Source organism: Haplochromis burtoni, unplaced genomic scaffold, assembly GCF_018398535.1.
Source record: "Haplochromis burtoni strain Fernald_Lab_line unplaced genomic scaffold, NCSU_Asbu1 Contig_1264, whole genome shotgun sequence".
Lineage (NCBI taxonomy): Eukaryota > Metazoa > Chordata > Actinopteri > Cichliformes > Cichlidae > Haplochromis > Haplochromis burtoni.
In genome coordinates, this window is record NW_024583625.1 from 14,605 (window position 1) to 30,156 (window position 15,552).

Genomic DNA, 15,552 nt, shown 5'->3' on the forward strand with positions numbered 1-15,552 from the left:
ATGAAAACACTGAACATTTTGAGTCTCAATGAAAACCTCATCAGGCAAGTCTTGATATAAATACTGAAGCTGAGAACATTTCCTCTGTATTTGTATTTGATACTAATTAGTCTTATTAACTGTGGAGTTCAAGTTTTTCTCCTGATGAACAAAAATTGTGAAAATATCAGAAAAACAAGTTCATTAATCTCCTGTTTTTTTCTGTCAGTTAAATATATCAAAGCCTGTCTGATGTGTCTGTAAACACAGAAGGACGCTGAACTTTCTATTTAAACTGTCATTTTATTGATAACACCTTAACACATTTTATTGAAGTTAGAGAAACACGTGAAGCACGTAAGAGAACAGAGCAATAATCAGAAGAATCAGAGAACTAGAGGATTAATATTATTATACAGAAGAAACCCAAAGTGACAAAAAGAGACAAAGGAAAAGTAGAAAGAGCCAACTGCAGAGAAATGATGGAACAAGGTTGGAAACAGAGAGAGTGGGGAAAGAGTGAAAGACACCCTATGAAGAGAAGCCGGCTCAGTGTTGTCAGTGCAGCTCAGTCAGTGACTGTAAAAAGAAGATGGCAGAAGTTCAGAGTGGCTCCAGCTCATCTCAGTGATGCTTCATCTGACTAAATAACAGGAAGGCAGCAGAGCTCACAGTGGCCTCAAGAGGAGGACACTTCATGTAGTTTATATGCAGGGCTGCACAATGAATCACTGTTCCTTATTTCACCTTTGATGATTCTTACAGATGATGATTTATTAGAGGCATCAGTTTCATTTTAGTCCTAACTGTGCAGCTCTGATCAATAATCTGAATGGAAGCTGGTTCTTCTTCTACACTGATGAACTGCTGATGTCTCTGACTGGATTGTCTGTTTGATCTAAAGTTATTCTGCAGCTACATTAGAAGCATCAAGCTGCCGTCAGTGTGCGTTTGTGCTTTATTTTGTGTGACAGCGCCCCCTGCTGGAGCATCTTTACTCTTTGAAGCAGCACTGACTCTTGGTGCTGACGGTCACTCAGCTATGTACAAAAGGCAGCCAGTCTGCACTGGCAACACAGAGCCCCATAGAGAAGCATGCCAAATAATCATCATCACATCATCATCATCATAACTGTCAACTTCCTCATAGTCATCCTCAGTTCTATAATCTATATATAATATTCCTTATCATTATAATCATCTTCATTATATCATCTGGAGACAAAAATAGTTATATGCACTTAAAAAGCTGAGAAAATAGAGAGAGAAAGGTCGAGTATACCAGCATTCAGTAGAAAATGAACCCAAATAAAAAGAAAAACACCAAAAAACAAGTAAAAACAAGTAAAAACAAGTGTCCTGTTGACTGTCATGCAAGGAAAAAAAGGCCAGCTACTCTGCTTGTTAGTTGCAGTTGTGTAATACTGTGAACTCCTTCATTTTAAATATGTGAATCTCATCATGATTTTAAAGTTTAGAAACACACAAAGAAGAACAGAAGAACGACACCTTTGTACTGTACATGCTGCTTTTTCTTCTTTTTCTGGAGGGAGGGGGTCATGTTAGCACGGTCACGCACATATGTGTGGTCAAAGGTAACCTTTGACCTTTGAGTATTAGAACAGGCTGAACTAGACATGAAAATCATTACTAGATGAGACACAAGTATGATACAACATCTCTGTTGTTTACTGCAAGAAAAAAAAAAAAGTTAATCTGACAAAATCTTCACCATCTTATCAAAAAGGCGAAGTGTTGGGTGGGACAGTTCACACAAAATACAGTCCTGTATCATATGAATTTCAAAGCAAACATGTATCCCACTCTGTAAAAGTGGTAATGACATTAAGTAGAAGGAAAAAATGGACAACGTAAAACAGCAAAAAATGTAAATCTGCAGAAGAAAAACAGCAGAAAAAGCAAAAGTCATTTCCACCATGTTGGTCGTTACACAAAAACACATGCAGAATGCAGATTGGGTGTACTATCCATTTAAAAGCAGTCATGTTTATACATGAAGCATCGTCTCTTTAAACAACTGCAGACAGCACTTGCACAAGTGCATGATTTGTACAATAGGAAAAGAAAAAAAAAAAAGCACAGTAAAAATGTCGACTACAATAAATAAATAAATATTCAAAATAAATTAAAACCTGAGGACTGTTCACCAAGACGACTGAGCGGTCTTTTTCTATCTTGGTCTGACCAATAGGGGCGAGACAAATGTGAAGGCAGCCAATGGTGGATGAGCAAAGTAAAGTGGAGCTGATGAAAAGTCAAACCTCCACAAAATCAGTTTTCAGTGCTGCAAAGTCCATCCGTTCAGTCCTGCCACCTCTGGCACAAGCACTTTATATCATAAAAAGCTGATAACACTTTACTGTAACACAAACAAACCAAAATAACAGAGTAAAAGCATGAAAAAAAGAAAAAAAAACACATGAAAGAAAGCAGATGAAAACAGTCCTGGGCTGAAGGCAGGGGACTGATGTGTCCTCCGAAAAAAAAAAAAGCCTTCTCATTTCATCATCCACACGGCACACACTTCCAAAATATCCTCCCAGGCTTGTAAAGAATACACACTGAAAGCAACCTATGTACATGCGTGCAGACACACTCACATAAATATTGCACCTGTGGCAAAAGACTAGCAAAATGCACACGCCCAGCCAAACGCAGCCTTCATTCTTCATCGCTGATATGGGCGTTACGCTGATCTGCGTGTGCTTCGTTTAGACGAAGCTGCAGCACCAGCGTGCTGTGCTGTGGCTCTGGAAGTGAGAAAGCTCAAACATCTACCGGGATCCTTTCTTCAATGTGCTGACTGCTTTTGTCATTTTGAGTGGGGGGGAAAAAGGACCTGCTGTTTTTCACCGAGATTTTTGGAACTTAAAAATACCTCACACGTTCAGGAAAGACCACAGAGCTCTGATATTCAGCTGTCGCCTAGCAAACAGCAGGACTCGCCCAACATCCCATCTCTCTGCCAAACACCTTTTCTGCACCACTGACCAGAAAATAAAACCATCTCCAGGTGGGGTGAAGGCTGAACCAGCATTCACAGAGATTCGTGAGAGAAGCAAGGTTTAGGAAACAGCACGTCAAAGCAACCCTGACCAGACTATTTCAGAACAAATTATCTGTACGCTATAATAATATTCAGCATATCTGATTCATTATTGGTTATAACAAAACACATTCACCTTCACAAGATGGTCACTATAAGATGAAATACATATATCTGATATTGTTTAATAAATTGTGGTCCTTTCTAACCTGTTTGAAAGTCTTGAAATCCATTAATAATTTAAGTTAGTACAGCACTTTGTTCCAATTCACATTGAGTTTCTTGCCGTGAGTTATTCTCCTGAAACTCTACAAGCGTTTCTTCAACACTGTAAAGTTTCAGTCGCAGGAACATTATTATTATTTGTCGTGCAGCAAATTAATTTTTTTTTTGATTTTTGAGCTTTTGGGAAATATTCTAAATTATAATGCAAACTTTAATTTCTTTTAACTGGGTTTTGCTGTTAATCGAGCCCAGTACAATACAGCCTCTATAAAAGTACTCCTCCCTGCTTCACCAAGCTAGCCGCCTGCTGACCTCGATCTAGTGTAAGTAATATACTGAATGTGAATAAATGCCTCATATAATTCACCTGAAAGAAGCCAAATTATCCCATCAAAAGAAATTATTTATAACAACCTAAGAGGCAACAGGCACTATGATGTACTCAGCTTCAGTTACTTTATAACCATTCCTAATCATCTGTGTTTTTTCAAATACCAGCAATGAATAGCCTTCATTGGAGCAGAGGTTTCACCGTGACACATTTTTCTTACAACAGCTTGATACATCCCTCTAGAATCAAGCATCCTGGTCACAGAGACAAACCTCTTCATGTCCATGTTCTTGTTACTGCTTCGTTTTACACCCATCAGCTCAGACAGTCCGAGATTAGGGCGTCACCGGTGTTGGAAAGTAGCACTCCTGCTGCATGCTGTTTGCTTTGATTTGAAGCCCAGTTAAGCAAACCTGTTCTCCTGTCTTTTACTTTGCAGCAAGGGAGAAACGACAAGTTCCTCCAACTGTACCGACTTATCGTGACTGGACTAACATGCACTTACTCAGCACACCCATACACACACTTCAGGGCTCGATCTCTACATGGACGCCCATCAGACGCACCCCTTCCAAAAAAAAAAAAAAAAAAAAAAAAAAAAAAAAAAAAGAAGAACAAAAAAGAAAATACAATTAAAATAACATTAAAAAATAAAACTGCAAACGCACAATCAAAAACATGTTAACCATGAGTTTGGGCACACTGTTATAGCTAACATACAAGAAGCAAATTACAAAAACTGCCAATATCATTTCCACTTAATAGCCACAATAAAAAACAGCCACTGTAAATATGGGGCAGGGGGACATGCTTCCTTAAAAAGATAGAGAAAAAAACGATTTTCTTTAACTCTAAAAACCACTGGCATCATCTGAATTATACAAATTACATATACAATTGCAAATGTGTAATAATAATTATAATAATAATCATAATAATAGAGTAATGATAATAGATTTTACTTAAAACTTTACATACTGTATTTCCAGTGCAGTGTTTATGTCGCACAAGTGTGGATTCACAGGAGGACAAGAGGGTTGGTGTCACAAAAGACCACAGGAAGGAATCACACCCAGTGCTGAAAAACACCCCCACCCCCATCAAACACCCAGCGTGCCGGAGGGAAGAAGAGGAAGTCGTGAGGGATGAAGGACGCTGCTGCTGTTCGACAGTTGTCAGAAGGTGCGGTAGGACAGGTGACAAACAGGGGGCAGTAGTAGTAAAAGAAGAGATGCATGCTGGGAGGGGGTTGAGGCCGGGCGTCCAGTTTGTTGTTGGAGGACAAAGAGCTCCCAGACCACTGCTGGACGTGTTCTTTCACCCCTTCCTCATCCTCCTCCTCTGCCTCCTCCTCTCTCCAGCAGAGCACTCCTGACAGATGAAACTACAGCACTTAACCCTGAGAAGGAAAAACAACAACAAAAACACCCTGAACATTAAATAATTACACAAATCAAAGTGTCACACACATACATAATTTAAAAAATGGCTTTAAAACACTGGTAAATGGATTTAGTGGATTCATAACAACTGTTAGTCGAATCGAGCTGGAATATTTTCCTCAGCTGTTTCTCACATGTAGCACACAACAGGAAATAGCCACTTCTGATGCATCTGCCCTGAATAATATATGGATATAGCACGCAGGAGGCAGCACACACGATGCCCACGTGTTATTAGTGAATGCACCAGCCTGTTACTACTATTGCCACATTGATCCAATCGAACATCACACTTTGTTCCAGGAAGCTGTGCGGTTGAAAGGCGACTAACAAGCATGCACATCTTGCAGTTTCGACACAAGAATGTTTATACATTTTAGGAGAATCAGGTTGGAATATTTTGTCCTTTCTCACATAATGTGTAGCCCACAGCAGGAAATAGCCTGCTTCGGATGTGTTCACACTAATGAAAATACGGAGGGAGCTGCCTGGACAGAGCGTGCAGAAAGCAGCACACATCACACCACTGCACTTAGTTTGCACATCGGTAAATCTGATATGATGTGGATTCTCACATGCACCTCTCTTGACTAAGTCCTGGAAAACATCAGGGCTGGATTGTATGTGTCAAAACGACCTAGTAGAGAGAGACAGCTCTCAGATATAACGTACAGACTACAAAAGCAGCTGATTATGCTTAGAATAGCCAAGCTGCTTACCCTTTCTACTATTAAACAGTATAAACAATCAAAGAGAACAAACCAAAATGCACCCAAGGATTAAAAAAAAATCAGTCTGGTTATATAAAGAGCTGTTCATATCAAAATGATTAAGGGTCTTTTTCTTTATTTCCAGTTGAAAATATACAGAGGTGCGTGCTGATATCAATTCACTTTGGCATAACAGGTTCAGCATATAACAGGTGAGCAAAAGCTCAGGAATACTTTGAGTACTCAATACTTTTCTTCTGCTCTTGGCTCTGCATTATTTCAAAGAGAGTGTCAATGAGAGCTGTGAGCATCTACTGTTTCAACTTTACATTTATGAGGGGCGGCCAATCACAAGGAATTTGGCTTAGAGTAAGAGAAACAGCTTGATTCAGAGCCCAGGAGGTGCACCAAGATGCAGTTTTTAAAAAAATCCTTTTTTAACTTAAACTATCAATCATGTAAAGGTACACTGGTAAAGTCCAAGAAAATACACATGGAACTGGAACAGATCCTTCTGCTTTCAGCTTACTCAGTCCATACCTTACTGGAGTGGCGCAGCTGGTGCGCCTGAGCAGTGGAAGTGGATGTTCTGCCACTTGCTGTCTCTGCGATGCCAGACGCGAGTCTCCTCTGACTGGCTGGACCGCGGCCGACCCTGGCCGTCAACAAACTGAGTCAGGCGGATGTAGGCGATGCAGGCTGCATCCTCGCCGATCAGGTGCACATGGGGGTTCAGGATGGTGGTGTGGATCGGCTTGCTGTTCTTAGCCAAAACTGAAAGGATGATGAAGACAACGTCATCAAATACGATGGCACAACTACAATAATGACAGGACCAGTGTTACTACTGATGATTCAATTTAGTTATATCAATGGAAATTCATTCACAATACCAGGAAGCAGGAAAAAAGTAGGTAAACATACAAAAGCACATATTGTGTTACCAGTACACACTCATCCAAGTGTAAATGTAAGCGCTGCCGTGGAGCATTCGTCTGTATTAATCTCTGTTTGTGGTTTAGGCAAATATGCTTTTCATCAAATGTATCTATTAATCTTACGGTTCTCAAAGTAGAATCTGTGGAAATCCATTCCCTCTACCAGGTTGCCGAGGGCCTCCGGCTCAAATGAAGTCAGTCCAGGGTCGCAGATCTTACTGAAGAGCACACATGAGCGCATTTTAAAGATGCCAAACACTAACTTTAAACCACAGAAACGACATAGTACATACAAAAAGAGACTCACGCGTATGCCTCAAAGTCTCCGTTGTTGATGGCCTCTATCAGCTGTTCGGTTATCTTGATAATTTCTTGCTTGCGTGCTGCAGTGAACATGTACGAGCAAAAGTTATTCAGAGGCAAACACAAGAGCCATCAATGTTAGCTCATTTAACTTCAGGTCATTTAAACACAGTTTTAACTCATTTACACCAAACAGATGCTCCGGCAAAGGCAGTTAGCGCACCAGCTACGCTAGAAAAACTGAGAAAATAAATCAATGAGCAAAGTGTAGCAGCAGCAGGTTAATTCATACACGCCACAGAGACACATACAAGAGGCCGGGTGATCATGTGATCCTGGACACTGTCAAACACACCTTAACATGAGCACACACCAGGCTTCTCTTTATATCACCACAAACCGTGTCACCTATATATTTAAGGGCATAACAGTGAGTCAGCACACACAGATTCTCTGTGCTGTTAGCGGTGCTCTCTGTGCCGCAGCACACAGGAGGTTAATAAGGCTCAGAAGTAAAGTGCATCACATTAAACACAAAGTACTTCACTCCATATACACCTGTTCGCACAATCAGAACACAAACTACCAAACAGGCGCCCTGTGAAATCCTAACACGTCATTTGATAAGGGCTCCTGACTGGATACCATGCGCAGGGTTGGGGTTTGGCTCACTCAGTACTCACTCTGGGAGGAAGACAGGGGAGGGCTGGAGGGGGAGTGAGGGGGAGGTGGGGAAGTGGTGTGTGCATGTGGAGGGGTAGGCCTGGCACTAGGTACCGGCGCCGGCGCGGCATCGACTTCGGGCGCAGGGGCCGCCGGCGCCCTGCGAACGCTGCTTACCAGGTCTGTGAGCCGAGACACTGAGTGCAGTCCAGGCAAGATGGATGGATGGGTGGATGGGTGGATGGGTGATGGAGGAACGCATAGAAACAGATTAAAAACATTGTCAGAAGGTGGTAGAGACAAGGAGAAGAGAGGAATGAATAAACAAGGAAATCCCTTCAGGAACTATAGTTCACTATAACAGTACAGTGAACTTAAATTATACAAAGTAATTTTACAGGCAATCATAGACCATCATAGATCTGCAAGGTTTAGCTGCCTTTGTACGGCAAGATTACACATAAAGTCTTAAGAATGATTTATCATCAGTCTGACATGTTAAAGTGCACATTTATTTAAATAATTAATTAAATGTGTGAAAGGCATATATTTTGAGACTGCATTTTGAGGTCGCTTTAGACGGATAAGCTTTATTTATATCTCTCCTGCAACTATAAAGGTTATTTTTAAAACTGTTAAAGGGACTACAGAAATATCCAGAAAACAGCTGTGAAAAAACAGCAGTTTTAATTCCTCCTCATCTTTCCCAAAATAGCACATGAAAATCAGATCAGTATCAGTGCATCTTTTCATGCATCATCTTGGCAATAAATGAGAGCAAGAGGAAGATGCTAACTTATACACATATTTCTCATTTAGTTTTCTCTGTCTGTTGTCGCTCTTTTCTACTTACTCTGCATGGGGACTACCGGGGTGTGTGGAGGGGAGGGGGCAGAGAGGGCAGAGGGAGGTGGAGTGTTGGCTCTCCCTTCTCCGTCAGCTACGGGCCCTGATCCCCTACGCACTGAGCCCAGCAGGTCAGCGAACTTTGCGGCAGCTGAATTTAGGAACGGAGGAACATGAGGAATGACACTTAAATGTAACCGCATGAATGAAAGTTTGTCTAGGAGAGCACTAAGACAAGCAGTCCTCTCAGACTAATGTGAAAAAAAAAAGATCTATATTTATTTACATGAATATATCAAATGACACATCATTTGATGTAGCGCTATGGTGCTGACTACATTATCAGAGCTCTTCAAGACAAAGTTAAACTCAAACAAAGACAGTGAAAGAAACATAAGACTGGGTTCATGCCAAGAACTGGAAAGCAGTCGCATTGTGTTGTTATTCCATGAACATCCAATTGAGGGAGGCAAAGAGTTGTCCTAATCCTATGTGGTGTAGGTGGCACAAGGTGGGAGGAAGGGACGGTAGAGGAGCGATATGCTACAGAGCACTCTGGTGGTTTATAGAACTTTTCTCTTTTCTGTATTTAAGTTGTTAATTTCAGACTGATGCAGAAATAGAGACAAGGCTTTAGTGGCTCTACACAGCAGCAGATGCATGCTTTTAATATAAGCGAGGACTGTTTTTAATACAAGCAAAACACGCAGAAAGTGATTTAGTCAACTTTTTGAATGCGTTATAGGCATTTGGCGGCCATGCTGACTTACAGTGCACAGCAGCTGAGGAGCTCTGAGAGCTATCAGGTTGGGAGCTTGTGCTGGACTGCGCCTTAAGCGAGCTGTTGTCTAAGCTCTTCCCTAACACACACACACACACACATATATATATATAGAGTGACACCAATCACAAAAGAGATGAGAGCCATATTCATACTTTGCACACAAAAACACAGAAATGTCCCAGTGAGGAACGGTTGGAACTACATATGAGATGGCATGAAGGGGGCAGATGAATGTGATGAGCGCAGTCTGTCTTTACTTTTTCAGAAAAATTACTGCTACTATTTGGCACAGCAGTCTGTCAATAGATTGAGCAAGAGGGGAAAAAAAAGAAGCTTTTTTCTCGTTATCTCAGTTAATGACTCCATTTTGGCAGGATTTACAACTGCGGCTGCCGCTGCATGAGAGGTTTTACTGAGACTTTAATGGGAGTCTTGCCAGTAAGCAGAGGACGGATGATGACAACAGTGATGGCCATGATGATAATGAGAGAGAGTTGGATGTTACTCATTATCGCTTGTCTGTTTAATCAGCTGGCACGCGAACAACTCATTGACAAATAGAGGGAAAGAAAAGGCCCCTGCAGGGAAACAAGGAATTTGCTGCCACTGGAAGTACACCCACTCAAACACAATTACATGAAATTCACAGACCAACTATTAAACAATCCACACCTTCTGCAACAGTAATTTTGACATTTTTCTGTTATCACTAAAATTAGTTGTGCTAAGTACAGAAACCAAGTATAATGAGGGAAAACCAAGAAAAATCTGTCAGTGTGCAACCAACAGTAGGTGACTGACAAGCGATATCTCGGAAGTGCAGAGCATAAATATTCCAGCGATGGACAGTTAATTCAACAGATGTCAAATAAGAAGAATACTGGGATTATTAAATTAACACCCAATAACCCTTCAAATTCTAACACAAAAACATGTAAATTAATGACTGAAAACAGCAATCAGCCCTCAGAAAGCTGCATGCAACATATTCGCTTCTACAGACTTATTGAGGCTAACAAAACAGATATGTACTCAGATGCTCTGAAGGCCAGTGCAGGTGTTGGGTTACAAGCCAGCTGTCGAGCACTGACCTCACAAGAAGATCCTATAAAGCCAAGCGAGAGACAAACTACTCCAACCAAACACGCCACACTCACCTGGTTCTTGTAGTTTTCTCTGAGCAATCTGAGTGTTAGCTCCCTAAGAGCCCTCAAACTATTGCTATCCAAGGGTGGCGCTAGCCGAGCGGTTTGTCTTTAACACCTCTCCGGGAGCTCCGTCTCGGTTTCCTGCCACTGGTGCTAAGTTTAGACACCTCTCCCTTTAGCCCAGACTTCCATCCAAAGGTGTCCTAGCCCCCTCCACTTCTGCCAGAGGGGTGGGGTGGTGGCGCTCCAATTTAGAGTAGGGGGATGATGCAGGAAAAGTACAGTAGTATACAGTACTTCCTTTGTGCATAAAGTTTTTCCAGGCGATACAATGTTCTGTCAAGATGCCCTACCTTCATAACGTTTGTTTTAATGCTAACGTTTAGGCACATCATTTGACATTGGATGACAATTTGACTAAGGTGCAGTACAGAAACACTTCCAATCAGTTCGCTGAAAGATTTCAGACAAATTAATCAAAGCGCCAAAAGACCAAATTTACTGGAACTGCATCAATTTTTTTTTTTTAAAAACTGATAGATTAAAAAGACTAAACCTGCACCCTTCTTGACAGCCAGCCGGGTGCTACACCTCTGTTTATAAAAAGAGTGACTGGAGAAATGTACGATAAAATTACTTCTCGCTTGATTTATGACTTCAATAAACACATTTCTACTGATTTTATGGTCTCAATAATAAATTAGTTTCATGTATCATTTAGTACAACACATTAATTGACTTCAGAGCCATCACAGTAACATGAATCCTAAACTGCACACCTCTGTATGAACCGATCTCCTGGCTCCAGGAGGATATCTGGATCAGGATCAATTTTTGATATTTCCTCTAGAACATCGAGATAATGTCTCCCAACTTTTCTTATTTCAACTTAATAGGTCTTTTTGAATATATGAAGAAAAGGTTAAATCTTCTTTTGAAAAACTTTTAGGATGCATTAACTCGAAACACTAATCACTCCCAACTTGGTGCTAAAATTTTAATTCAAATCCAGCAAGTTGGAGCAAGTTTTGTGCTGGCAAACGCCCCGATCACATCGCTTCCTTGGCAGAGGTAATAAGCAACTATAATAAAAGCATTTGGAGTACTGTTTCCAACATTTTTTTTTCTACGAGACCTACATGATGGCTCTTCTGCGGTTGCTAGGGAATTTGTGACATAGCAGCAAAACCTCTATAGGGAGGAGGAGGAGGACGATGAGGAGGAGGAGATGGAAGCGCACATCCTGTTCTGTATGCTTGGCACCAAAATGAGACATTCATGACCCGATTTAGATGCATTGTACTCAGCTGAGATGTGGAGAACAGGGGTGTTTGAGTGTGTTGGTATAGATAAGCTGAAATTATGCTTTCACAGTAACACAAGAGAAAAACACACACCGAGTGGACACAAAAGGCTAGACACAAAAACACTTTGTGGAGTTATTTGCTGATATGTGTGATACGCCTTTGAAAGAGTGTTTTTTTCCTCTCTCGCAACACTAGCCAAGTGACACACGCACACACAGCCACAACTACACAGCTCCAAAAGCTGACACCCCACACAGGCATGTTGGTATTTAAGGGGTGTGTGCTCCTCAGTATTAAGATTTCAGCCAAACACTTTTGAGCCAAACCACAACAGCATTACAAGGCCTCTTACATTTCACAGCCCTCGTCTCACATCTCAAACACACAAAATCATAACCATACATGTCTTCATTATAGAGCTCCGTGAGGAATCAGTAAGAGGTTAGACGTGAGCCAGATGACTAAATTAGAGCTCATCTACTGCATGTGCACCGCACATGATGTGCATGTAGGACTCTTTTTAAACAATAACCCTTTTAGTACATATAGCATGTGCTGCTCAGCCTTCTGCAAAGCAACAGAATTTTAAATAAATCCAGTCATTACGCTCTTCAGTCCACTCGAAGCCACTATGAAGACAAAGCCGGTCGCATGAGAGTTTGTCAGCAGTTGGCATCAAAAAAACATTTCTGCCCCAAGGCTCGTGATAACACAGTCTAATAAACAAGAGAAGCTCATGCAAAGCAGAGCATGTAAGTATTAAGAGCCTCCCTAGACCCTCAGTACATTTGACTGTAATTTTCAAGCTTTTAAAAATTGTAGCAATTTCATAAAGAGGCATTCATTCAGGTACAATTATGTCAGTAACAAAGAGCAGCTTTCACCGCAAGGAGAATCCATTTTCCCAGCAACTAAAGAGCAATAACAGAGCCTGTCAAAATCCACCATTATGAAGCTGAGAACTTAACAACTGAAAGGCAATCAGCCAAATCTCCAACATATTCCATTAAAGTGCGCTGTCACACGGTTGTCATCGCCTTGTAATGAACAGTTTTAGTGTTTCTGTTGTTTAAAAACTTACTTTTCTGGCTCCTGAAATTTTTGATTACTAGATGCACATTAAGTTCAGCTGTCACACAAGTTGTTCACTGACTGACTGCAGTGACAAACAAAAGCCTGGAAATGTCAAGTGATGATCCAAAACTGGTCAAGACCCCTGGAGTGTTGTGACTTTTCATTCGGAGCAAACAGCTTCTCCTTTTATTTGCAGTCTTACCTTTCACATCTTCGTCCTCCACAGTGGTGTTGCTGCTGTCCGACGATTCCTGGAGATCAGAGATAAACAGTTAGCTAAGGTTCGGCCATGACAGGGCACACATTCGCGCTGAATGCACATGAAGAGGGACGTCACAAGAAGGGCAATGAGACTTGATGTACACAGACACAAGACTGGCCAGCAGGGGGCACCCTATGTTGCCATGTCATGTCTTTACAAACCCAAAACAGCATAAAATACACCAAGACCAGTTACTTACTGTGGATTTAGTTCATAAGCAAAACACAAAATCGAACTGCAAATACGTTAGTTACTATCATCCAGCCTTTGTAACTATTATTTGTTTAATTGTTTTTGCATTAACAATTCAAAAACTTAAAAGTGTCAGTCTATATTTAACCTTTTTACCCTCAAACCTCTTTTCTTCTACTCATGCAGCTTCGTCCTATCTGTGTACTGCGCCAAGTGGACAAATGATGCCTTTGCTTCAGTGGGAGCACTTATATCATGCTAAAACTGACAGAAACTGCTTTCCATTTCAATAATGCTAGTAGACAGAACAGATTCTCACAGGGCGATATGTTGTCATCTTAATCAGGGGCTGCATCCCTCAAATCTAATCATCTACCCGTCTGCCTGCTTGCCTGCCTGGCTGGCTGTCTCCCTCTTCTTAGGCTTTTGCCAGAGGAGGAGTTTCTCATTTCCAATTAGAAGATTAAATGGGCCTAAATTCCCCTGCATGAAGAGTTGAGAGACTCTGTGACCTCATTAGAAGCATGCACGTGTGCTAACAGCCTCACGAGCACAAAGCACCAAAGTGGTTTCATACATAGCCTTTTAAAGAGCAGCTGGTGGCCTGACCGGAGAGGAAGAGCGAAAAGAAAAACTGTTTTCATGTGAATGCGAAGGAAAGAAGTGTGGAAAGGATTGTCAACTATTTGAAATATAATTAAAAGTGTGATTACGCCTACAGTTTGTTTTCTTTGGTTTGAATCATTGAGATGTTTCCTGTAACATTCTGCATCTTATTCGTTTTGTTTGTCCCTCCTTTGAAAACTATTCATTGTGTAAATATGGTGAATTTATTTTCTTTGTTCTTTTATGCGACATTCATTTCTCGGGTCACATATTGAAGCCTCGCATTTACTTGATCTCGACTCCTCTTTATTGTTGCCTCACAAAGTCCAGAATCTATCAAACTTAACTTACCAGATGGACAGAGCTGAGTGAGTAAGTGCTAAAGAGGTCAAGTGTGCTTCTTTAAACCAGGTGGGTGTGAAAACATAAACTGCACTGAAGACTAATCTTCCACATACTTTCATCGCCTTCCTGCATAGCCTCTGTTTGAGCTTGGAGAGTGAGAATTCAAAGTCATGTACTGTATTTCACACATATAACTGACCCACAATCAAAAGATCACTGCGCTTTATTAAAAAACATGAATATCTCTTTCAAACAAAGTTCTGCTACTTCTCACTTTGGGTATAACAACTCGGGAAAAACACCTCAGTCATGCCTATGAGGAAGTGATCTTACTGCAAAGGCATGCATGTTCATGCACAAGCTATAAACACATACACATTCACACTGGTTACACCAGCAACTTTTAAGAGATTATATGACAGTAAGAGAGGGTACAACAAGACACCATCAGTCAGTATAATGCAAATAAAAAGTTTTACCTATATCATATATATAAATAAATTACAATGCTGAATGCTGAATATAACAGTCTTAAAGATCCAAAGACACCAGTCTCAGGTTCCATTCATTGGCTAAAATATAACATCTGAGCTCAAACATGACATCTAAGCTTATAAGGACTGCCACTATTCTCACTTGACTAGACATTAAGTATAGTTAGAATTCCCTTAATCCTAATACATGCGTGTGTTGAGGTCCCCCTTGGTGGCAGACTAACACAAGTTTGGTTGTTGGGGTAAACAACATTCGCTACCTAGCACCTGTTCCCTTCAGACAGACTTTTATCTGAGATTAATATTTAGTTACACACATAGACAAGTGCACAAAGCCATGTTGCACTCGCACAGATGCAGCATGAAAAGAAATATCAAAGGAGAGGAGAAGATAAGGAAGAGGAGGAGAATGACAGAGCAGGAGAAAGAAGAGGTCTGGACTGGGGAATGACGTATACCTTTGTCCTGTCCACCGGATTATGGATGACAGTTGTCTGAGGTTCCTGGAGGAAGAGGAAAATGAGGAGGGGAGATGAAGGAAGATGAAATAAAAGAGAGCAAGTAAAGAAAAAGTGGAAGAGAAAGAGAGGGAGGGAAAGGAAGAGAGCAGAATTTGACATAAACGTAAATATAAATGAACCAAGTGTACCAGAAAGAGTGACATGAATGTTGTATGAAGAGAAAGTGCTTGTTAAGGATGGCAGAAAAGAGAGGTCATAGAGTGGGTGGATGAACTGAAAACTGTAATTTGGAGTCAGTTCTGTTGCCTGTACACACACACACACACACACACACACACACACACACACACACACACACACACACACACACACACA

At 41.0% G+C, this 15,552-nt stretch overlaps 1 protein-coding gene across 50 annotated transcripts in view; it reads right to left on the reverse strand.

Annotated features, from left to right (window-relative positions):
* Window positions 1-262: 262 nt before the first annotated feature.
* LOC102293296 (calcium/calmodulin-dependent protein kinase type II subunit beta) overlaps window positions 263-15,552 on the reverse strand; it is a gene marked incomplete at its 5' end in the record, with an annotated part of 40,736 nt that continues 25,446 nt past the window's right edge. For 16 of the 50 annotated variants that reach the window (XM_042216799.1, XM_014331053.2, XM_042216797.1 and 13 more), the window contains 9 exon segments: window positions 263-5,001; window positions 6,295-6,528; window positions 6,816-6,910; window positions 7,000-7,075; window positions 7,679-7,855; window positions 8,512-8,655; window positions 9,275-9,364; window positions 13,020-13,068; window positions 15,175-15,219. In XM_042216799.1, coding sequence (XP_042072733.1) covers window positions 6,296-6,528; window positions 6,816-6,910; window positions 7,000-7,075; window positions 7,679-7,855; window positions 8,512-8,655; window positions 9,275-9,364; window positions 13,020-13,068; window positions 15,175-15,219 — 909 coding nt within the window. 50 annotated transcript variants of the gene reach the window in all.